Below are 24,411 nucleotides of genomic sequence, written 5' to 3' on the forward strand. Positions count from 1 at the left end.
AAGCTGTTTTTTTCCTGCCTCATAATTTCACAAAATTAAATAATAGAAAATATGAATGAAAGCTAATAACCCAGAAATGTTTCTTCTAACATTGTAAGAGTTAACATAAATCTCTCTATTTAGACAGGAACAGAGCTGCTTACATGTAAATAGAACTGATGCAACTATCTCCTCCAGCATATGCACGGTGGCAGAGTTGTGTATTAATTTGATACCCTTGCTGTGAACAAGTACAATATGTAATCAGCTGTACTAATTGCGAAATGTATGTTTAAAGTTACTAGTGGAAAGATCAGCTGTTTTTCTGGTTGGTAAACTGCAGGTGAAAACTAAAGCTAATGCCTTCAAACAAATGTTATTGAACCTAACAACAAAAATCATCTAAGATTACCAAACTGTAAATCTGTTAACTTCATGAAATTGAAGCTAATACCTGAACTTTGAAGTCTTTCCTATGTATGCAAAAAGCAAACTACATCTTGCACTATCACTGAAAACTTCAAGCTGATTCTGTTTCCTCCAATATTTTTGTAGCTCAGAAGAGGCAGAAGGAGCCAAAGAGAGAGGCCTGGTCTATGTTTGGAAGGCTGGTTCCTGCTCTGTAACTCCAGAACGGCTTTTGGGTCTCAGTGGAAAGACTGTACTACAGGCATCCCTTGGTACAAATCATGGCTTGCTTCTAACAGAAGGTAATAAATATGTTAATTTTAAAGATTTGCAGCAATAACTAACTTCAATTATTGCCAGTCTGTCTTTGAGACTGTTTCTTTGATTGTATTTGTAAGTCTCATGCACAACTTTTGAATGCTTAGATTTTTAACGTTGTCAGTATTTCCTTCATAGTTACAAGGCTCTTAAAACTGTGTTGGAATAAAGCTTAGTTGCACAGTTTGCTTTCATACTTTTTTTTTTCCCTTTTAACAGTAGCTCTGGATTTCCTTTTTAAAGATAGCAATGTAGTCTGAACTGCCTTAACTCAAAATGGTATCTTTTCTTCCAAAAAGACAGTACAGCAAGAAGTTGTATTGATATGTAAGAGCCTTGTTTTTCTGTGTGCTTCTGATAAAAAAACATGTATCTAGCAGATGCATTAGGGTGAATCTAGTTCGTGAATGGTCTAAAAGAAAAAAAAAAAAGCATGTTTAAATACAGTCCATTTAAGTGTTTGTGTAGCTTGGCCCTTAATTGCACTGATCAACAACTGGTCTGCAGTGGTAATGAATTAACTGGAAGTTGCTTCTTTATTTTCCCTTCTGAACTTTTTGAAGGAAAAAGAATTTAAACTGTTGAATGTAACTGGGCTTCAGAAAAAGATTGTATTGGTTACCAGTTTGTCGGTGAGCCTGCTATAAGCATCTCTTACCTACCAGAATTGAGAAAGATCTCCGGTGTTTCTTTGGAACGTGTTTCTTTAGTAATTAAAAGGACTGCCTGCGTGTTGCCTTATGAGTGATGTTGTTTGTGGATATGATTTGCCATTTTTCTCTTGCTGTGAAGACAACTGTTCATCTTTAAAATAGATTTCTGCCTTTCTTGAATTGGCATTGCTGTGACCTTTTCAGGTGAAAATAAATATTGGAGGAGCTACAGTACAACACCAAACAGTAGTGTGTGCCTCAACCTCGTCCCTCCCCTTTCCACCTGATAGGTTGATCCTGTTTCACTGTAGGGTAGCAGACAGTACAATTCAGTGATACTGGGTGTTGGTATGGAGAGAGAAGCTCTCTGTGTTATGGTCTTCAAGAATGGCTGTCTGTATAAAGTACATAGCAGGGAAAACTCGAAAGACTGAAGTATAAATTGAAGTTGCATACTGCTGTGTGGTATGCTGTGCTTTCCCAAGGTGACTTTTACTGCCCATGAAGAATGTGACCATTAAGAAACGGTGTATTAGGTACTCTTAAGATGTTTCTTCTGTAGTTTCTATTAACAATACTGTCTTCTCTGAGCAGTTTGCATTGGTAAGACACATTGTCTTTGTTCATCTGTGTATTTGCTGTGAATTTGTCCTTTCCTAAAACAGAATAAATACATTTGAATGTAGTAGAATTTTTAACAGAGAAGTATTACTTGGTTTAACAGTGAACATGTATGCAGAGGGTGATGTTAACATTAGTATAGAACTTAGAAGCAGCAGTAGCAGAGAGCTACTAGCAGTTTTCCTGTATCAATAGCCATAATTTTGCTGATCAAGGATTAAGCTAAAAACTGATTTTTATCAGAAACTCTTTTCAAGTTTTTCTGTTGGTTTAACTTCATTAGAATCATGCTCTTTTTTCCTTTTTTTAATAGGTGGAGAAGTTTACAGTTTCGGAAAGCTACCCTGGAGATCAGGACCAGAGGAGTTGTGTGCTAAGAGTCCCATTTTAGAAAAAGCTTTGCTTGGGCAGCATGTTATTACAGTGGCAGCTGGCAGCTTCCATAATGGAGCCGTGACAGAAGGTGGCGTGGTGTACATGTGGGGGAACAATTCTGCTGGCCAGTGTGCAGTTGCTAATCAACTGTATGTGCCAGAACCACAACCCATCAGTATTTCTGATTCTGAAACCAGTCCTCTGCTGTCAGTAAGGATTTTGCAGCTGGCATGTGGAGAAGAGCACACACTGGCACTATCACTAAGCAGAGAGATATGGGCTTGGGGGAGCGGCTGCCAGCTAGGTCTCATAACAACAACTTTCCCAGTGACAAAGCCACAGAAGGTAGAACACCTGGCAGGACGTGTTGTGCTCCAGATTGCTTGTGGAGCCTACCACAGCCTGGCTTTGGTACAATGCCTCCCTGTGCAGGAAATGAAGCCTATTCCAGAGCGGTGCAATCATTGCAGCCAACTCCTTATTACCATGACAGACAAGGAGGATCACGTAATCATTTCAGATAGTCACTGTTGCCCACTGGGTGTAGCACTGGCTGATAACCAACCAGAAAACCACGTCTTCTGTCCTTCTTTGGAGACCCTGGAAGGAAAAAGTGTAACAAGTAGCCAGAGTGAAGACTGTCAGAAACCACTTGTGGAAGAACACAGGCTTGTTGCTTTAGAATCTGACGGAGCAAGTGTGCTTTCCAGCAACGATGGACAGGAAGATAGTGGAATTTCTAGTCCTGGAAATACTCTGTTCACCGACAAAAAAGAAGTGAAAGAATATTTGATCAGTTTATCAGATCACACGTTAAATGAGACCCTGGGGAAGAATGCCTGCACAGAATCAGAGAAGGTTGGTAGCTAGTAACTTGCTCTTAACATGCTACAATTTACATGTAGCATGTAAATTTACATGTTATGCTTGATGTTCCTCTTTTCACAAATGAAATATTCTGTTAGTTTAATGTAGCTGTGATATTCCTATAGTTTCAAAGTGTTTCTTTTCTAGAATGGTTCTTTTATTTGTAGTGGAAGAGATTTTTTGTTGAGTTGTAAACCTTCAATGTAAGCATCTGTGACAGTACTGTAGTCTCATTTCTTTATGGTCCACAGTACCAAAGCCACGTAAGCCTATTTCCCATTCTTTTCTCTAGCCCTTTTGTGTTGTATGGGTTTCCCATTTGTGTGAGACTTGACAAATTTGACTTCAAGGTAAAACTTCCTTTTCTATACATGGAACGAGTTCTTCACAAACTTGATTTCTCAGTGTTAAAGTATTGAACAAAAGGGTTCTAATGGTAATCATATAAGGCTGGCATACCTGTATAAACAGGGGTGAAAAATGTTTATATATTACTGTTATGTGTGATGCAGAAAATAGTTCAATGTTAATGTTTCAATGGTGTAGCAGAACAGTAAATTAAAAGTTCTTATTGAGCAGCAGCAGGTGTTTGATGTGAAGGTTCAATAAACGCTGTTTCCAGCTCCCAAAACACTATGATATACACCATTAAAAAAAAAAGGGGGGGAGGGGAATATAACACAGAAGTTATTAGATCAAAATGTAATCCAAAACTATGTGGTGCTGTCTAACAGTACTTAAACAAGTATTGGATGATTTGTTGTAAAGTTAACTTTGGTAACTTTGCCACTGTGGCCCAATATGCACAATTCTGTAAGTTTCTTGTTACTTCAGATGCTGAGTGTGTATCAATGTCTTTAATGCATTTTATGATTACAGCAAGAAACTTTTCACAATGGTTCTAGGGAGTAAATTTCAGCAGCTGATAAATAGTTGCTTTTTTGTTATTGCCATTGCATGCTAAAGTAAGTATTAAAAACAAAATACTAGAAATTAATTTCATATAAACACCATCTGGACACAGTTTTCCTTTCTTTTGCTAGCACAAATGCATTCTAGCAGTTGTGAGCTCTTTGGGATCATGCAACTGTTCCTGCCTTTAGAAAGTGACTGAAACTAGTAGTTTCATGTTCTTTAACTCCTTGTTCCTCACAAGGTTTCAGGAATAGTAGTTTGATTAATGAATGTGTCTGTCATTGTCCCACTGTTACATGCTGTCTGCTATATTTTTACCTTTTTCTTTGGTTTTAGCCTTCTCAAGAAGAACAAGTTAGTGCTTGTATCCCTGGGCCTCCAGGTGCAAGCACATCTGCCTTAAACAGCTTGGTGGCCTCGTGTGCATCAGCAGTTGGTGTGAGAGTAGCTGCTACGTATGAAGCTGGAGCCTTGTCTCTGAAGAAAGTAATGAACTTCTATGGCACACCTTCAAATGATTCAGGATCACAATCTGGCAGCGGTTCCCCAGGGCCTGAAGCTCTGAAAGACAGTCGAGAAGAGCAGGTCAGACTGGAATCCATGCAGGGGAAGAAGAGTTCCAGTTTAGTAGATATTAGAGAGGAAGAGTCTGAAGGAGGGAGTCGAAGACTTTCCCTACCTGGCCTCTTGTCACAAGGTATTTAAAAAAAAAAAAAAAAAAAAGAACAATCACACAAAAAACAAAGGACTTGAAAAGTTACAATAGTGTGGATGGTTATAACTGATAAAATAAAAGCATTTATTGAATTTAAAGGTGGAGGTTTTTATGAATTATTATTTTAAGACGGCTGGAGAAGTAAAGACTAGCTAATGCTGCATGTTAATAAAATGAAAAGCTTGGTCGGCTTAGGATTGTTACTCTTTGTTAAAGTAAGGTAAAGTGGGCCAATTTTGGTAGTCTGGGTATTTTCTAGCAAAGTGACAGCAAACTATCTTCTGTAGAGATCATATAGCAGATGATATATCTGTGGCCTCTTAAGTCCTGCAGCATGGAGTTGGTTTTGAGCCAGGGCACTAGAAATATTCCAGTTTTCTTGCCAGACCTCAAAGCTGGTGACCTTCTTCCATCACCAATTTTAGTGGTGTTAATTGCTCGGAATGTGTGGTTACGTGGCTTTGTTCAATATTGGTCTTGGATATGAGGAGAGACTTTAGGAATTGGAATACTGATGTTCACTGCAAATATTTATCATTTCAGAATATACTTATTTTATATATAGTTCTGGTTTATTCAGTGTAACTGCATAGTTCTCATATGCTCGTTATTCTTCAATAACGAGTAAAGAAAATTACTTGGGATCTGTCTACTTTTAGTGCATGCACCATGTGCATCAGTACGCTGTCTTCCTGCACATCAGTCTCTGGTCTCAATCTTAAGACCTCTTAAAGAAGCCTTGATACTCCTACTGTGTAACATGTAGTCTATGTAAGTGATATGTTTATCTAAAATGATGATTTTTTTTTCCTCTTGGCATGTTTTCAGTTTCTCCTAGGCTCCTACGGAAGGTAGGGCGGGCAAAAATGAGGACTGTAGCTCTGACTCCAACTTATAGTGGTGAGGCAGATGCTCTTTTACCATCTCTAAGAACAGAGGTATGGAGCTGGGGAAAGGGGAAGGACGGACAGCTAGGACATGGTGATGTTCTGCCAAGGTGAGATGTTTTTTGATATATTTCATTTTTCGGTATGTCAGGTTATATCTCCTTAGATTTGGTCAACTGCCTTGCATTGCTCTTGTTCTTTGAGGTGTTCTGACCTAAGGTCTTCCAAGTAAAATGTCTTACGCTGTATTGTTACTGAACTTCAGTTGGAATTTCTCTCTTGTAATTACTACAAATTTTAGTGATATTTTGATTTGTCTTGTCCAAACTGGGGTGAGGTTCATCATCTATTTTTTTTCCTTCTTGGCGTTTTTGACTTTGGTTTATTACCAAAATACTACATGCATATGATTTTTTTCTACTGTTCTTTATTGGGGGGATGAGGGGGAAGCAAAAGAACCTTGATATCTATTTGCACATTGACAATACCTCTGATTTTGTTGTTAACATCCTCTTTGTGTTCTGGAAATTGTCAGGCTTCAGCCACTGTGTGTGAAAAGTCTTGATGGTAAAGAAGTGATTCATCTCTCTGCTGGTGGCCATCATTCCTTAGCACTCACTGCCAAATCCCAGGTACAAGTGATTGTCATTTATTGCTTATCTATGACTTAATTGTCATGTGGAGTGTTTCCTAGCTTTGTGTTTATTCGACTTCTAAACTTTGTTTCCTGTTTGTGGGAGGAGACAATGGAAATAGTGTGCATAATGACATTCTAATTGTATTAAATTTTATATTAGAAAGTTCTGCATAGTCCATTAACATTATATTTGAAGTTTTCAGTGACATGATGCATATCTTTTTCTATGCTCAAATTACCTCCTCACATTCAGGAATATGCTAGAAATTAGGGAACTGCTCCTTGGTACCTACATCTTATACGTTTGACTTGTGTGTGTTCACGCACTTGAAGCGTTGTACTAATACAATTCAGTATTCCTCTGTGTATATAAACTGTTAAATGTTGATGGTAGCTATGTTTCTTACAGGTGTATTCATGGGGCGGTAATAGCTCTGGTCAGCTTGGTCACTTAAACTCCCCAACAACAGTCCCTCGTCTTGCAAAGGTATTTTCAAAAAACTGACTGTATTGATGGAAGTGTTTGGCTTATATTGTGACTATGCTCCTTAAATGAGCTTGTGAATAATCTAACAAAGAAATCCTCTATATGGACCTCTACTGTTTCTGGCCACGCTGAAGTTCTAAAACTGAGAAATGTAACTGCTTTTATCTTCTTATCGAATGTTACTTCTGCCTTACACTTGGCTTCTCTGATACAGTCGTTGAAGTACTGAAATTCTTCTGTTCTGTTTTTATTCTAAACAATTGCTTCTGGCTTTTTTGGTTTTGCTAGACCATGACTGTATTTGTTGCTACTGTATTTCTAGAGCTGTTGGTTAAATATTGCTTGTTTAGATTCAGTCTGTTTTGAACTCATCACATTGAGGGAATAGTCACATAATGATTTGAGGGTTAGATCAGACTGTTGATGGTGAATTCCTGGTGCTTACCTGTCTTAATGAAAAACTATCTGCAGTTTTCCTGGTTGGGTGTTATGCAAATTAAGGTACAGGATGTTAGCAGTCTCTGAAATTCCTTGATATGAAGAGGAAAGTACAATGTCCTTACTTTCATCAAACTTACCTGATGCCTACTTAAAAATAAAACTGGCTTATAATTTAAAGGCAAAAAATTAGCCGTTAGAAAGAAAACTAGAAGGAGATCACTTTCAGTGGAGTACAGGAGATGTATTTGTGACAAGACATTGTTGAAAAATTACCAGCTACTCTAACACATTTGCTTGTTGTCAGGTGTATTACTTGTGTATCTGTCTAGAAGCTTTAGGTAGTCTCTTCTTCTGTCATCTTCCAGTTTCAGGTGTGACTTCTAATGTCTTCTTCCTCATGAATTTTAGGTGTGTGGTGATGGTGTTTGGAGTACAGCAGCAGGACCAGATTATTCTCTCTTCTTAGCAGATGAGGAAGATTTCCAGCCTGGATTATATTACAGTGGCCAAGAGACAACTGAAAATAATTTGTCTGAAAGTAACTCTACTAAGAGTCCAGTTCTGTTACTCTCTTGTAGTAAGGTGAGTTGTATTTCCTTTATGTTAGTGCAATGCATACTGATATTTTTTGGAAATAGCTCAGTGCTGGTTGTTCAGCCAGCTTTATGGGTGTCAAGTATGGTGACTGATTCCTAGCAGTCAAATCAGGAGCGCGACTCACAGCGGCAGAGGAGTCTTAATTAGTATTGTTATGTTCCCTGGTCTTTCCCTGTGCTTGGGAAGTGAAGTGGTGTTTCTGGGGTGTCTAACTCATTTCCCGTCATGTGTGCATGTTGCAGAAGTACACCCTCATATCGTGCTCAGTTTTCACCACTATCTTCATGTGTTTATTCGTTGGTCCTATTGCTCTTCATTTTCCTGTTAAGTGATTGGAGGCACTGTGTGCTCTTTGCCACTCTGCTTCATATGTATTTCATTTATGAGTGGGCAGAAGGTACCTCTGAGTTCTGCACAGTCTGCTTCCCCAGCATCAGTCTTTATTATGGCTGTAAAGGGGAAACTGAGCAAAGGCATTAAAATGTTTATGGGAGAGAGAGGGTGATTCTATGCAGTTTCCATCACTAAGCTGAATATTACTGTAGCTATTGCAAAGTTGGCTTGAGGTGAGGGAGCATGTAGTCTGTGTGTCTTCTAGTCTCTTCGTATGATTCAGACCAAATTGAGTTTAAGGTGGCAAAAGGAGATAGTTTGGGTAGAAAGTAGCTCTTTTGTTTCACCTGTTCTGGGTCTCATTTCTACTTCCCTATGTCTAGCAGAATAGAAATTGGACAGAGGTTTTGAGGAGGATGGGGATTTATATACTGGCTCCATGCGTATGTGCATGCATGCACGCACACTTTCATTCCTACTTATAAGACTGTTAGACAATTCTAGTATATTGTCTAGGTGGCTCTTGCATATCAAAATTGGCCTATGGATTGCTTGTTGAACACTAATGGTTCAGTGTTTCTGAGGGATCCTCTAGATCTGAATAACCTTATGGTGTTGCATCTGAACTAGAATTAGTGAGGAGCCACAGTGCATTAGACACACTCATGCTGACTTCAGAGAAGAATTGTTTCCAACAGCTGTGAGCTAAAACTGGTGTTAGTGTAGGTATTGGTATTAGTCCAGTCTATTAATGTTGTAATATTGCTCTTACTAATAAACTGACATCTTCCACATTGAGAAACGACTGCATTTCAGAGTGCAGATGGTGTATTAAACACTTGTTAATCTTCCTTCCTAATTAAAGGAAAAATAGGTGATGTGGTATTATGTTGATGACAACATTGTTGACACAGGTTTATTTTCTAGAAGTGACTAAACTTCCTCTTGAACAAGCAATGATTGAATTTCCTTACAAGATGGTCTTTGTTTTTTCAGGATGTCAGTACTAACATAATGAACAGCATTGACTCTAGATGTTCTTCCTACTTCATTAATACTGTATTAACCCAACATTGAATGGAGTGCTTGATATTAAGTATTAACAACCTAAAGTGACACTTAGCACAAAGAAAGATATCTTTTATTCTGTATGATCCTAATCTTTACTATTTTTAAGCTGTTTTTTGTTTGTTTGTTCATTTGTTTTTCAGATAGGATACATAAGCAATGTGATAGCTGGTGGTGACAACTGTTTGGTCTTGGTAGACAAAAACATAATGGGATATATTGCCAGTTTGCATGAGTTGGCTTCTACAGAGCGAAGGTTTTATTTCAGACTGAGTGAGATCAAATCTCAGGTTCTTAGACCTCTTCTAGGTTTAGGTAAGAACTTATTTTTCTATTTTATTTGATATTATTTCCCTTATATTCTATTACCAACTTTTTAAGAGATTTAAGTCATTGCCTATGTTTAAGTTAAAGCCAAGATCTTTTTACTTGTAGTCTAAAATCATTGAATTGAAATGGCCAGTAAAACATCCAAACAACTCACTGGGGTAATTCTGTTTTATTAATGGGTGCAATTCTTTGGTAAAGTAAGCTAAATCGCTGTCTGGTCTGTTACAGACAATTTGGGCAACGCAAATACAATCCAGTTGTTGCAGGAAATGGCAAGCAGGTTCAGCAAGCTATGCTATCTCATCGGTCAACATGGAGCTTCTTTAAGTAGCTTTCTTCATGGAGTAAAAGAAGCCAGGAGTTTGGCCATCCTGAAGCATTCAAGTCTGTTTTTGGATAGTTACACAGAGCAAGTATCCAACTTCCTCATCTTGAGTGTCTGTAGACTACAGCAAGCCCTGAATTAGGAGAAAGTAGATCATAAGGAAAGCTACATAAACTATCATGCAAGTTACGTTCTTGCAATTTAAAATGTATGCAGAGTTTTACGCAGACTAATTTTGTAGTTAAGCTGTATGAACTCTTTGCCAGTGGAACATGCTGGACAGTTTCAGCCTTCCTAATGTAAAATTCTGTAAAAACACTTCTTTGATTGCTGCATATAAATGTAAAGATTGACATGTTTGTTACTTCAGTTGAGGATCTTGTAATATAATGTAATAGAGTTGCTATTGGTAGTTCAGTAAGTAAAAATACCTTTGGGGATTTACTGTGGTTACAAAATGTCTTTTCAAAAGTCATTAACTAAAAAATTGTTCCCAGAAGAACAATTCTGTGCTGGTATCTGCTAAATAGCTAGCATCACACCTTTCACCTAGAAGACAGTGGTGTTAGTGCTTAAACTTTGGTCCAAAGTATCCTGGTTATTATTTTAATAGCTTAATTCCTCAGGCAGAGGAAGACTTAGAATATTTGCTGTTTTTCTCCATAGTAACTTCAGTAACTGCTAGATAACTTCATCCAAATCTAGCAGAAATCTCATACCTCGTATTTATAGGCTTTTTGAAAAATATTGGTTTAATGTAGGGGAAGAGTCTAAACATGTCCCATCTGAATGTAGTTTTACTAGATAACCGAAAACCCCTAAGGGAGCAAAATGTCACAATCATAAACTCATAAGCTTCACCTGTTGTGCAGTAGTATTTGGAATGTGCAGCTAGTTGCACTTTTATTTTAACACAAGTTATCACTTATTGAATCAGTGATAAACTTTTGTCATATTACCCTGAAAGAAGCTTTTGTCTCTGTTGATCAAATCATTTGTTCATAATTGTGACCATGTATTTCTTCCATACTCTGACTTCAGTTTTTCTTTTCACCTGAATACCTAGAAGCCACTGAAGTATTACCTGTTAATTGGGTTAAACTGAGATCTCTGCCCTTGGCTGAATGGTGTTTTTAAAAGGGAAGAAAAGACTGGAGGTCTTCTGGTTCAAGCAGGACCATCTAAAGCAGGTTGCACGGAACCATGTCTAGATGGTCCAAATTGTTAAATAATTTTCTTTTTTGGTAGGGGAGAAGTGAAAGAGAGAATGGTGAATAGCAGGAAGAAGAAATTCCCATCTTTAATATAATTAGAAGTTAGCAGTATTAAACTATTGGAACAGATGGCCTATTCTGTACATGCCCAAGTCTTGGGGAAAAAAAACAAACAAATTCAAGTTTCTGTTGCATCGTAATTCTTATGTGTTACGCTAATGGCAACAGCAGTGTAATAGCACCAGCAAGAATGATAATGCCTATCCTCCATATGGAAAGTGAATATTCAGTATTTAGTGTTACCAGAACACTTGAGAAACACCCAGATACTAGACCTTGGGGGAACAAAGGAGAATAGTTTTAAGCCAGAAGAGTGGAGCTTTAGATGAGATGTTAAGAGAAAATTATTTATTTCAAGAGCTGTGAGATGCTTAAACAGGTTGCCCAGAAAAGGTGTGGATGCCCCATCCCTGGAGGTGTTCAAGACCAGGCTGGATGGGGCATTGGACAACCTGGTCTAGTAGGAGGTGTCCCTGCACTTGGCAGGGGGTTTGGAACTAAGTAATATTTAAGGTCCCTTCCAACCCGAGCCATTCTATGATGATTTTGATGACTTGTACAGTAGTTAATACACATCTTATTGGTATGCAGTTGGAATTTATACTATTTGCTATTTCCAGGAAAGCATCAGTTTTGAACTAAGAACATTCTTTTTCTTTATCATTTTAGGTATTGTACTTCATTAACAAATTTCCTGGTAATGGGAGGATTTACACTCCTTGCAAAGCCAGCCATGTAAGCAAACCTTTACCATTATCTGGAGTTTTCGATCAACTAGTGAAGAAATGTGTTTTAAAGAAGTGTGCGTATATATATAGTAATGAATGTGCAGTGACTTGGCCTCTGCATACTTAAATACACTAACTCATTTTCTATCAGATGAAGAGAAATATCGATCCCCCTCAACTGTGATTATGATTTGGACTAAAATGCTGCTGAATCAGTTCAATTGCTTTATCTTGAATGTGTGGAGGGAGGAAGGAAAAAAAACAAAACACAACATACATGATTGTAAATTCATTGAAAGAGGCCTAAATAGGTTTCAGATAATTCTTGGAAAGCTTAGTCTTGAGGCTATTTTTTTTTTTAATCATCTATTCAGTGTTTGTCAGTATTCTTCTTTCAAATCCTGCTGTCTACAAAATACAGAATAGCACACTTCTGTAAGAATTAGTGACAGTAGATATTGTAAATTCAGTTTAGTATGAATTCTTTAGGTTCATGGAAGCTCTCAGAAATTATGCAAAAATAAAATCTCTGCACATATGTCTTCTGTGACTCTCAGGGATGCTTTTGTTCATGTATACGTGTTCTTAAGTGTGAGTAAGGAATTATGCTTTTAGATCTAAGAGTAGAGATTTTTCTCAAATAGTATTTTTGCCTAGGAGAGTAATGATACTGTATGTTTTTATGGTAGTGCTGTGAAGAAACCGTTGCAGTGCAGATTTTCAAACTAAGGTCAGAGGAGTTACCAGCTTTCATTTCTTCCTGTTTATGGAGCACTTCAAATGTAGCATAGGCAATGGTATTGGAAGTTCTTTGAAATATCAGGGTATCTAGTACAAGGAATCATCTGCACCTGAGGACCAGTGCCAGTGATTAAATACAAAATCCCACTGCAGAGACTTTCAGAACCTTTCCACATTACTTAAGGTGAACTGCAAGAAATCAGAGATCAAGTGTAAGCATATTTACAGTTAGCCCTGCAAAGTTCTGGATCCTGAAATTACACATACTGAATTCTGTGCATCAGTTGTCACTGTTAGCATCACAGCTTCTATTGTAATTGGGGTCTCACTAGGTGAATAATATTTTTTCCAGATTCTGAAACTTTCAGGGAGAAGATGTCTTAGAAGTTTTGTCCTCTAACTTGCAAAGGGAAGTCAAGTGCATCTTCAATAATGGTTTTTCTTTTTTCCAAACTAATATTGTCTCTATCAATGGCTAATGATGTCAGCCTTTTATAGATACTCCACAATATGAACGTGTTAGGAGTAGCCCCAATTAAAAAAAAAAAAAAGTGATGGCTAGCTTCAGTAGGAAGTTATTTGTGTGTATATATATATATATATATATATATATATTGTATAGAGGTGCATAAGCATATGTACACTTAATGTTACGAATCTGTTATTTGACACTTTTCTATGGAGAGACCTCCATGTAAGGATCTCAAAGCACTTCAAAAATGCAAGCTATCCAAGCGGTTAACTTGATTTAAATTTACAACTAAGAAGTAGTCTTCTCTATAAGGAACTTTCTCTGTAATGTTTGTTGAACAAGAGAGTTCTTAAATATTGTTCACAGGCTGAGACAAGGTACATTAGTAAGGTGCCATTTCATGCATCGAGTCAGTCGTGTACAATTCTTAGGGACCCTGCTGTGCGATTCTCTGATCTGGTTCTTTGTCCCTGAGACTTGCTTTCTGAGTCTCATGTGATTCTTGGAGCTTGTGGTTCAAATGCATCCCAGCTGGATGTGAATTAATGCAGATATGTCATGTGCTGGCACGCGTGCACACAGATGTGGTGAAGGAGAGGGAAAAGTAGGTTTGTTTTCATTTTAATGAAGAAATCCTGGTTTTGTATACTAATGCATTGTCTTCAGAATCATTTCCCTCTTCTTCTCTGAACTAGATTAGTTCTCCCTCTTGGAAATCAGACTGAGGATTGAACAGATTTCCTGCCTTTCTTTGAGGTAGGATGTAATTTTTCTAGTTAGGGGAAAAACTGGTCAGTTTCCTTGAACAACGGGTGGGGAAGAGATTATCTGGATATATCTAGGAAAGTGCACTGGAACAAAGTTAAAATTCATTCAGACCCTCTTGTATGAGTCAACAGTTATAGAAACTTACTACTTCAGTGGTAATGGGGAAGTCATTCCACCTGTTTTAGCTTTTACTGATGGAGTGTCAAAAGAGAAAAAGGCAATTAATTACTTTCCAAGTGGGGCAACTTAGCTTTCTTTAAGCAGTGCAATGACAGAGCTTGTGAGAGTAGAAGCTCTGTGGAAGTTGGTAGGAAGCGACATGATTATATTTCATTATTACCTTAAATTAAATTGGGAATAGGTTAATAAGCAGCATGCGTTTTGCCTTTATAATACTTGTTGCTGTATGAAAATCCAAAAAAGGGCATTCTGTGCTTGTGTCAGTGCTCATGGATGTAAAACATCACTGATGTTTTAGTGTCTTTCTTCTCTTCTCCCTCTGTTCCCCAATGGCCCTATCATTTAGAGACTTCTTGAGTAAAAACCAGGAGCTGTTACAGAAGCTGTCTGAGAAGAATGAGGAAAATCTGCAGCTAGTGGAAGTTCTGAATGCTCTGTTTTTCATGCCATTTGGACGACTTCATAATTACGCAAGAACTTTGCTAAAGCTTGCCACATGTTTTGAAGTGGTAAGCTGTCTTTGGTATCTATTTCTGAATAAATATGTACATGAAACTTACGGCTTGGAAGTAACAGTGTAAAGCAGATGCCACATGATTAGAGGTAGCTTAGTCCTCAGTGAAGCTACCTAGGACTTAGATTTGCTGCAGGGAAAGATCATGCATATTTACTAGCACATTCTTAAACTGTACTTGCACAGATCACATGACAGGCAGAAACTTGTTACCCTGCCAGAACTTGTTGGTATGCTTGAGCACTTAATTGCAAATACATTATTTTGATGTTTGCCTACTGCTTTTTAGTTCCATCTGGCATCATTAGCATAGCAGTTCTTGGCTTTAACGCTACTAAAAATACTGTGTAAATATTAAGTAGACTTTTACTATCCATTTAGATGTAACTGCATTCTTTTGAAAGAAGAGATGACTTAACCAGGAACAATATCTACTTGTACATTCATCCCAATTAGTTATTTAAAGTATTCTTCCTAAAATTATTAGCACTATGCTGCATTTTGTTAAGCTGTAAGAAAGTAAATCATGTAGTTGTATGTTAATCAGTCTGCTGTTAGCATTCATGGAACTCATGTGACTTAAACTCCCAGCACGTGACCAAGAAAATAGCTTACACTGTTATTTTATTAATCAGACCATTAATCATACACTCGGTGATAATTTAACAAAATGAGCTGTTGTGTTGCAACTTGGTTAGTATTGTTGATATGTGTGCTCCAAAACTGTCTTAGCTCTGCCTTGCCTTCTACCCTATAGGCATCTCCAGAATACCAGAAACTACAGGATTCTAGTTCTTGTTACGAGAGCCTTGCTGTCCTTCTTAGCAGAAAAAGAAAAGAAGCAGAATACACACTTGGCTTCTGGAAGACCTTTCCTGGGAAAATGACGGTATGATTGCAGTTCAGTCCATTAGTAATTAGTAGGTGGTATATCTTGCTGTTAACATTATCCTGTGTCCATTGTTGATGCTACTTATCTGTAGTTCCCATTTTTATGCCTTGTGTTGTTGTAGTATTCTAGTTCTAGAAAGGTTTGGCCTGTGAAAGGTTACTATGACAGACAAATACCACTGACCTTAAATTACAGTTGGTGAGAAGTAAGCTTCTGTAACTTGATCTTTAACCCTTACCTGCAGGATTCCTTGCGGAAGCCAGACCGGCGTTTAATCTGTGAAAGCAGCAACAGGGGGTTGTCCCTACAGCATGCTGGAAGATTCTCTGTAAACTGGTTCATCCTCTTTAATGATGCTCTGGTGCACGCTCAGGTAAGCCAACACATATCCATGAGCAAAGCTTTTTCTCTTTCAAATAACATGACCTGTTTTTCTTACAGTGAAGGTAAGGTTTTGCGGCATTCATTGCAATACTGTTTGAACAGTAAGTGGTATCTTTTTTCATGTTCCAATGTTATATTTAGACATTTGATTACTATTGGCATGGTTTCTTTTAGCTGTTTCCAGGAGGAAGGTGCAAACAAAGAGCCTGTAAAACTCAGTTTTCTTCAGTCCTCAAAGGAAAAAAACAGTGCAGAAAAAGCTTGGGGCGAGGGTAATGGATCAGTCGGTACTCAGTGAAGTTTCCCTTTTCCTTGCCTGCAGTTTTCAACACACCATATTTTCTCCTTGTCCACGCTGTGGGTAGAAGCTCTTTCAGAAGAAGCTGGTAATGTGTGAGTATTATTGATTGTGATGCTGAAATAATCAGATGTCTTGTGTGGGAGGATGAAGGTTTTCTAACAAATTATTGTAAACAAGGAGCAGAATGGGATGGATGCAATCATGTATACCCCTTTTTTCTTCTTTTAGAAAGCTTTTATTGTATTTGTGTGTAGAAAAAAAAAATAATAAAAAAAAGAATAAGGTAGAATTAAGAGGTGAGCCAGTAGTCTTTTCTGCTTCTCTTTACTGATAGCTTAATATTCAAGTGAATGCTAGTTGGGTTGGGAGGAGAGATGAAATACTCATACTCTAAGAAACCTTGCCTTATTTTGGGATGAGACTTCATTAGGCTAAAATACAACAACCCTCCCCCCCAAATGTAGGAATGGATTGAAGATTACAACACCAGAAGAACAGTTTGTTCTGCTTTCTTCCACGCCACAGGAAAAGGTAGGTATATCAACAATTTTTTCATGGCTTCAGTGATATGAATTTTTCTCCTGCTGTAAAACCAAATAAGAAGTGCTCATTAAATATTTACCAAGAATTAAATATTCCTACATCTTGGTATGCAGGTTAGACCAGTGCTTGACTGTAGCAGTGCTACAGCTTCCAATGCTGTACTGCAGAGCACAAAGGAGATTGCATTGAATCTCTCCGCTACAGCAAATACAGTTAAGACAGTTGTTAGCTAAATTCTGTGGTTAAAACTCTGTTTCAGACAAAGTGGCTGAGGGCAATAAGCCAAGCAGTGGATCAGGCCCTTAGAGGGACTTCTGACTTATTTCTGTATGGAGCTGGTGGGAACGTTTCAAGACAGGAACCTCCTATTTCTCGCAGTGCCAAATACACCTTCTATAAGGACTCTCGATTTAAAGATGCTGTTTATGATGGGAGATGGCTTTCAGGAAAACCACACGGCAGGTAAAAGCATTTGAATGTAATGGTTGGAAAAAAAAGTGAGGTGGTTGCTGCATCAATAACCAGGCTTATTTACAGATGTTAGTTGGGAATTGTTAAGTAAACTAATTATCTGGTACATGTGTATGACTTTGTATATTTTCCAGAGGGACTCTAAAGTGGGCTGATGGAAGAATGTACTCTGGGACTTTCCGGACTGGGCTGGAGGATGGGTAAGATCTCCCAGTACTTACAGAGATAAAGGTCAAAGAACACCTTTTGTTATAGACTATTATGAAGCTTATAAGAAGATTCTAAGTCCTTTTAAATAAAGGTTTTGGAGTGAGTCTCATTTACTCAGGGTTATGTATGTTAAGAGTTTTCTATATGTTGATACTTAGATACATGTGGATAAATGAGGTTATGCTCACTGCCTTCCCAGCAGACTCTGTAACTGTGTGATTAAAAACTTGTTATTTCATAACAACTGAAACTGAGGTAATCAGGTGCAGGATGGAGGGAGAGAGTAGTAAAACAGTTGAGAAATAATATTATGGTCCTATTGGTTTCAAGCTGTATTTTCAAAGTTTTGAATTGGAGAGGAAGCCGAAATGTGGTCAGGCTTCTGTCATTTTTAAAATGCACCTTAGCTATGTCGAGCTAATGTCAAGCTACAAAACCAGATTAGAACTTTGGTCATTTATAACCAGTAAGTGTAATTAATTAACCATAGTGATTTGGGGGTTGTTGGAGATGAAAATATTGCAAACAATTTCACAACAGAAATTAAATGCGTTGGTATTTTTGCAATAATCGCTATGACTATCAAATGCGTGTGCTTATATTTCAGCATGCATGCTGTTTTCTCAACACTCAGCAATAGTAATATGTTGTTGGGGTAGATGTGCTCTCAGGAGAATCTTCGTAACTGGATTTTAATCTCTTCACAAGATCAAAACCAGCAAATAAGTTGTCTGTTTAGGCATATTGAAAATATGAACCGTTCTGTACAACTTCTTGAGCATGATTGGAGGCTAGCATCTTTACTTTTTTTTTTTTGTTTTTAATGCTCTTTATAGTGATATGTTCTCACTTCCATGGAATAAAGGTACGTTTGAGTTACCAAGACTTGAAGACAACAAAGGTAGACCTAGGATGTGAGAAGACTTGTAGCATTTACAAAGCTGAGAAGAACACTGCTGTGTGGTAGAGAGGGAAACACATACAAGAACGTACCAAAATCAAACAAGAAAAGCAGTACAGACTAACCTGGTCTAGTGATGCTGAAATTCCTGCTTTTGCTCCTTAAATAAAGCTGTAGCTGTTGTAGTTAGAGATGCATTAAAAATAATATAGAGCATGCTGATTTTAGAACAGATGTGATGTCTTTTTTATGAAATGCATTAGTATTACGGCTGCTTATGTTCCATTTCTGTGCACTGACAGATATGGTGAATACAGAGTGCCAAACAAAGCCTTGAATAAGGATGACCATTATGTGGGATACTGGAAGGAAGGCAAAATGTGTGGGCATGGAGTCTACAGGTAACATAGCACTTGTGTTGCCCTCATTGCAGAAAGGAGAGTGGGGCTCATGCTCTGGCACACAGCTCCCTTACAAAGCCTCTGTATCCCTGTATGTAGTCTTCTAGTTGCATTTCAGACTCGTGATTATAGTTAGCTTGGTTTATTTTCTGCTTTGATTTTTGGTGGATTGTTCACTATTGTACTCATACTGTGTTCTGTTGTTAATATCTATTACAGTGTTGCTAACACTTCCCAATAATTCATTATACACTTTTTTCAGAGGGATAAATATAACCTCTAATATCCTTGTTTGGTGGGGAGAGGTTAGCTTTAAAACAAAACATCAAATTCAAAAACATAAAAAGCTTGCTAACATCCCAAATATCCTTTAATTATAGTTCCTGCTTGGTGTGGCTGTAATGTTGTTTCGAAAAGAAAAGAGGAAGATTATTTGACAGGGCAAAAAAGGCGGGGGGACAGATTATGGGAATCTTACTCTTTTTTCGTTATAGCTATGCTACCGGTGAAGTTTATGAAGGGTGTTTTCAAGATAATATGCGTCACGGCCATGGTTTGCTGCGCAGTGGGAAGCTGACCTCTTCCTCTCCCAGTATGTTCATTGGACAGTGGACAATGGATAAGAAGAGCGGTTATGGGGTTTTTGATGATATCACAAGGTAACACTTCAGTTGTTAGAATCCTTAAACACTGGTGTGACAGACAATTGCAGAAAGAGTAGGAAAGGATTTGATCTGGTACTAGCAGTAGTAGTACATGTGCTTATGTTCCTATTTGTAGTAGGTATTCTGGGTTGATAATCTAAAGAATGGATCTAGGGGTTTTGTTGATATATCTAGAGTTGTTACTGCATTTTTTAAGCCCTCCTTTCCTGTCATATTCCTGCCTGACAGCTAGAACTGAATATGGTATCTCACTGAGGGATACTGTGTTATTGCTGAAAATGTTTCTTGTGAATGGTATGAGAGGAATATTCTTTTTGTCTCAGGCCTATAAGATTGAGTTGCTTAGTGACCTGATATCTAGGGCTAGGTAAACTTCAGCTCAGGCTGGGGCATTGCTTTGGCTTATTCTTTCAGTGCAGTGGAGGAAAGATGCTTCTTCTAAGAGCAGTTTAGTGAAGGTTTCAGAAACAGAACTATTTCTGAATTGTAGTAAATTTATACATAAAATAAATGGTGTCTGAGCACAGACCAGTGTAGTCTGTATTCTTGGTCACCAATTCAATGCTGCTTTGTTCCTGAAAAAAGGTCTTTTGGTGAGAGCCCAAGAAACCAGGTTTAGTTTAACTGGAATGAAAGCTCACTTCAGTAAAAAGACTGGAGGGGAAAGAGATGTGTGTCCTTTTCTGAAACAGAGCTATTTTAGCACCTCTGGGTGTTATCTGACCTCAGTTTTACATTTAGTCTTGATGTGGTAGTGGTGGTGTGTGTTTGTTGTAGTTTTTTTTTTATTTATTATACTTTAGCCATGAGATGTCTCTGCATTCCTTATTCATCTACCTAAGACAAGCTAAAGAGATGAGAGCTTTTCTGGCAGATCCACTCACCTCCAGAATCTGTATATGTAGTGGTAGTTCATGGGGGTGGGTGAAGGAGGGAATGTGGCATTTGCTTTCTGTTGCAGTTACTCAAATCTGAGTCCCTTTCCTTCTTATCTCAGAAGGTTATATGAGTGTGTTTGTTGCCAAAGAATTCATTTTCTTCACTTCTTATTCTTCAGCCCAAGAAAATATGGTGTAGCTGCAGAATCGTTCCATAATTTGTAATTATTGCAAACTAGATATCCATGTAAGCAGGGCTTCTGTTCTGTCATTTGTCCATCTGGTAACTGCATATGCTGCATTTGTCTCCTTAAGAAGCTGTTACTCAGCGGAGACCCCTGTAGCAGACACGAGATATCAGACCAGCATCCTGCTAGGTTGTGAGTCTAAGCATCTAGAAGATATCCCTGAATTCGCATCGAAGGCTGGATTTTATCTCTTTACTGTGACCATAATTTTGGGGATACTAAAATCAAAATGCTCAGTAATAACAGAGTTCTGTTAAATCAGTCACTAGTTTACCTCTAAAAGTAAACAATTGTCCCAGATAAGTCAGTTTTGTTTATTGCTTGTATACTGCAAACAACTTATTTTTAAGAACAACTGAAGTTATAATTGTGAAAAGATTTTTTTTTTTACAATTTCTTTCTATCAAAAAAACTTACATCCATTAAGCTAGTGAAACTAGATTGGCAGACTTGAAGCAAGTGCTGTATGACTCCTTTTTAATGGTTTCTAATGGTCAAATACCACAATAATGCCAAAGAAAGGAAGGATATAAATGTACTACTTAATTGTATTATTCCTACTTCATTTTTCTTAAGAGGAGAAAAGTACATGGGAATGTGGCAAGATGATCTCTGCCAAGGCAATGGTGTTGTGGTTACTCAGTTTGGATTGTATTATGAAGGAGCCTTCAGCACCAACAAAATGATGGTGAGTTGAGCACTAGACTTTGTGCTGTAATGACTAGTCCTCTAGGTGTGGTAGCTTTTTGGGGTAGATGGGTGGTCATGCAACAGTATGTTAGGTTGTATAAAACTTGCTGTTCTTCTAATCTTCTGTTGTCCTGTGTTGCATTTTTTTTATTTTTTTTTTCTTCCTATGTAATCCCTGCTTTGTTTTACGTAGTGCTACTACAGAAACTGCTTTTTTTGTGTGGAAAAAAAAAAAATTCCTAAGGATTAATAACCATTTCAGTGTATCTCCAGATCTGCAATGTGGCTTTCTGTTATACTTACTGCTCTGTTATTTGTGATTCTGTTCGTAGGGGACTGGCATTCTGCTTTCTGAGGATGATACAGTCTATGAAGGGGAATTTTCAGATAACTGGACTCTGAGTGGAAAGGTTTGGTATTAGTCATTTGTCTACTTACAATCTTAAAAACAAATCCCCTGGGAAACAGTACAGGAAAATAGTTTTTTTTTTCTCTATTCTCTCAAGGGAACCTTAACCTTGCCGAATGGAGACTATATTGAAGGTCTCTTCAGTGGAGAGTGGGGATCTGGGATAAAAATCACAGGAACCTACTTCAAGCCTAGCTTATATGAGAGTGAGAAGGACAAGCCTAAAGTATTGTGAGTATTAAGTAAGAAATTTCTGATGTGTTTCATTGATACTTTGGAATGTAACTATTGGCCTTTTTTTCAAAGTCCAATTAAATTGGACTTTTTCAAAGTCCAATTAAACTGGAAAGTGAGATTTTGAGAACACCTTTCCTGTTTTTATTCCTTTTCCATACCCCTTAGAAAAAAAAAATAACTGTAATCTTTTCTTTAGCTGTTGTTGCAGTCATATTACTAATTGAGCAGTAAGTAAATAATGGTGTGAAATTACAGGTGATTTGACATGCTGCTACTGACTTGTAGCAGTCCCAGAATTTTTTTTATACCTGGACTGACTGTTAGAACCTGAGTTCATATCTGCTAATAATTTGATTGTATTTGTGAGAGAGAATAAGTTTCATTTGAGGGATTACATCAATTAACAGAAAGAGAAATCTGTAATTGGTCTGAAATCTGTAATCATGGTCTGAACTTTTGGGTAGACCTGTGCGGTATCAAGAGTTGGACTTGATGATCCTTAAGGGTCCCTTCCAACTCAGGATATTCTATGATTCTATGAATTCCTCTGTTGGCATCTTAATTCATTTAATATCACTTAATAGGCTCAGTGAGGGTACATTTGGACAGAATTGAATATTTACTACACCTCTTCCAAACAGAGCATAAGAAAATTACAGAATAATTGCTGAATTGGGGGAGAAAACAAACAAAAAATTTAAATGTTATGACAAAGATAATATTGAAAAGCATCCGTAATACTATTTATAGCAGTTGTATTAAATCAATGTGCTAATTGTCTCCGGAAGAAATACGTGTTCTATTTAAGTCATACTTTAGATCTTCCAGTAGAAGAAATTTAAGTAAATTTTAAGAGTTGTGGATGAAAGTTCAGTGTTTAGTACAACAACTTGCTGGTCTTCAATACTAGTAATAGTTGTACAGGTTTCAATGTCTTTGAAGCTTACTCTCAAATTTCCTATTAAAATGGGAAACAGAACTTTATTTTAACCTAGATTACTTCCCAGTGTGCTTCCTGAAGCATTCACTGATAATTTCTTTTGACAGTGCTGACAACTACAACAGGATGTGAGGTTAAGCAGGCTTCCCTGCTGTACTGAACACTTGCAACCATAGCAGCTGTCTGCTTTTTACCCCAGTAGGGAGTCTATGAATAAATGTATGTACGTATTTGTGAAGATTGCTTGTGGAAATGAGGGTTTCATCGACCCCTTTCAGGATCTCTTGAAGTTGAAAATCTTCTGATATCATTTTGTGGAAAGGCTTAACATCCAATTCTGCTCTGTGAGACTGGAAACATGGAAACTAATAACTAATTTTTTTTTCCCATCTAAATTTTGTGGGAGGGGGAAAAAAATAGGGAAGGTTGGCAGTTTCTGCTACTTAATTTAAATCAAGATAAAACTATTAACCCAGGCAGTGTTTATTTCAAAGCCCTAAATTTCATTGTGTGCTTGATATACAGGGGGACATCACATCTTGGTTTCTCTTTTGGCTGTAGAGGATCCCAGAGCTTTGGCTATCAGTGAAAAGATGCCTGTACTGGCTTTACTCCCAACCAGCATGTCCCTAGTATGTGATGCAGCATTACCTGTAGATAATACTTTAGGGACAGAAACCATAGATCCATTCTCGCTATTTATGTGTAGGATAGGCTTTTTGTACATTCTAGAATTGTGACATGTTTGGGAAATCTTTGTACTATATTCTTATTATATCAATGTGTCCTAAGCCTTGTGAATGAATAATATCAGTGGTGGAGATAAGCCCCATCAATTGCAGTATGTCCTATTTATTTGGAAATCAGATCAAACAAGCTGTTCCTTGGAATAATACAAGAAAGAGTAAGACTGACTTGTGTATTATTATGTTCATATTTATTCCTACATGTAGGTATTAAAAATGTTGTAATCTTGTAACTTTATAATCTGTTGCATGGATTAATGTGTGCTTTAAGGCTGTTCCTTGGTGAGGATAAAAATGGTAAGGATAAATGATTTTTGTCTAAATTTCATTTTACCAGCTTTTTGTGAGTTTTTTTTTAAGAGGTGTTGGAGTTGAGACATGCATGTAAGTAGGTCTGGGTTTATTCTTAGTGATAAACTGTAAGAGACTAAGTATACCAGTTTTTGATTAAAATAGTTTGAGATACTAAGTTAAAGTTAGGCATAAGTGGTTTTTGTAGCTGTATGTGTTGTTTCAAGACTATTCAATTTTAACAGACTAACTGGTGGTTTTATTAGGCGGAAACTTGGGATCCTGGCAGTGCCTCCTGATGAGAAATGGAAGGCAGTATTTGAAGAATGCTGGAACCAGCTTGGCTGTGAGAGCCCAGGTCAGGGGGATAGATGGAAGGCTTGGGACAACATTGCAGTGGCCCTGACTACCAACCGACGGCAACACAAAGACAGGTTAGTTCCTAGAGAATGTAGTCAGCATGTTGAAGAAAGTATTCAGAAAGAAACTGGAATTCATCACTAGTCTAGGCCAGAAACTAACTGTAAAAGTTCAGTTAAAACAAACAACAACAACAAAGAAATAAAAAACA

At 37.5% G+C, this 24,411-nt stretch overlaps 1 protein-coding gene across 5 annotated transcripts in view; it reads left to right on the forward strand.

Annotated features, from left to right (window-relative positions):
* Positions 1-24,411, forward strand: part of ALS2 (alsin Rho guanine nucleotide exchange factor ALS2) — a 115,369-nt gene that overhangs the window by 82,528 nt on the left and 8,430 nt on the right. For 4 of the 5 annotated variants that reach the window (XM_068686010.1, XM_068686009.1, XM_068686008.1 and 1 more), the window contains 23 exons: positions 535-689; positions 2,293-3,212; positions 4,473-4,833; positions 5,680-5,848; positions 6,274-6,370; positions 6,785-6,862; positions 7,712-7,885; positions 9,445-9,616; positions 9,860-10,040; positions 11,900-11,965; positions 14,466-14,628; positions 15,391-15,522; positions 15,770-15,898; positions 16,232-16,302; positions 16,675-16,741; positions 17,013-17,215; positions 17,359-17,424; positions 18,638-18,736; positions 19,231-19,395; positions 21,104-21,215; positions 21,550-21,627; positions 21,724-21,857; positions 24,086-24,274. In XM_068686010.1, the coding sequence (XP_068542111.1) occupies positions 535-689; positions 2,293-3,212; positions 4,473-4,833; positions 5,680-5,848; positions 6,274-6,370; positions 6,785-6,862; positions 7,712-7,885; positions 9,445-9,616; positions 9,860-10,040; positions 11,900-11,965; positions 14,466-14,628; positions 15,391-15,522; positions 15,770-15,898; positions 16,232-16,302; positions 16,675-16,741; positions 17,013-17,215; positions 17,359-17,424; positions 18,638-18,736; positions 19,231-19,395; positions 21,104-21,215; positions 21,550-21,627; positions 21,724-21,857; positions 24,086-24,274 (3,981 nt within the window). The remainder of the gene's footprint in view (positions 1-534; positions 690-2,292; positions 3,213-4,472; positions 4,834-5,679; positions 5,849-6,273; positions 6,371-6,784; positions 6,863-7,711; positions 7,886-9,444; positions 9,617-9,859; positions 10,041-11,899; positions 11,966-14,465; positions 14,629-15,390; positions 15,523-15,769; positions 15,899-16,231; positions 16,303-16,674; positions 16,742-17,012; positions 17,216-17,358; positions 17,425-18,637; positions 18,737-19,230; positions 19,396-21,103; positions 21,216-21,549; positions 21,628-21,723; positions 21,858-24,085; positions 24,275-24,411) is intronic. The other variant, XM_068686012.1, reaches the window with a different exon arrangement.

The sequence above is a fragment of the Anas acuta genome, chromosome 6 (assembly GCF_963932015.1).
Source record: "Anas acuta chromosome 6, bAnaAcu1.1, whole genome shotgun sequence".
Taxonomy (NCBI): domain Eukaryota; kingdom Metazoa; phylum Chordata; class Aves; order Anseriformes; family Anatidae; genus Anas; species Anas acuta.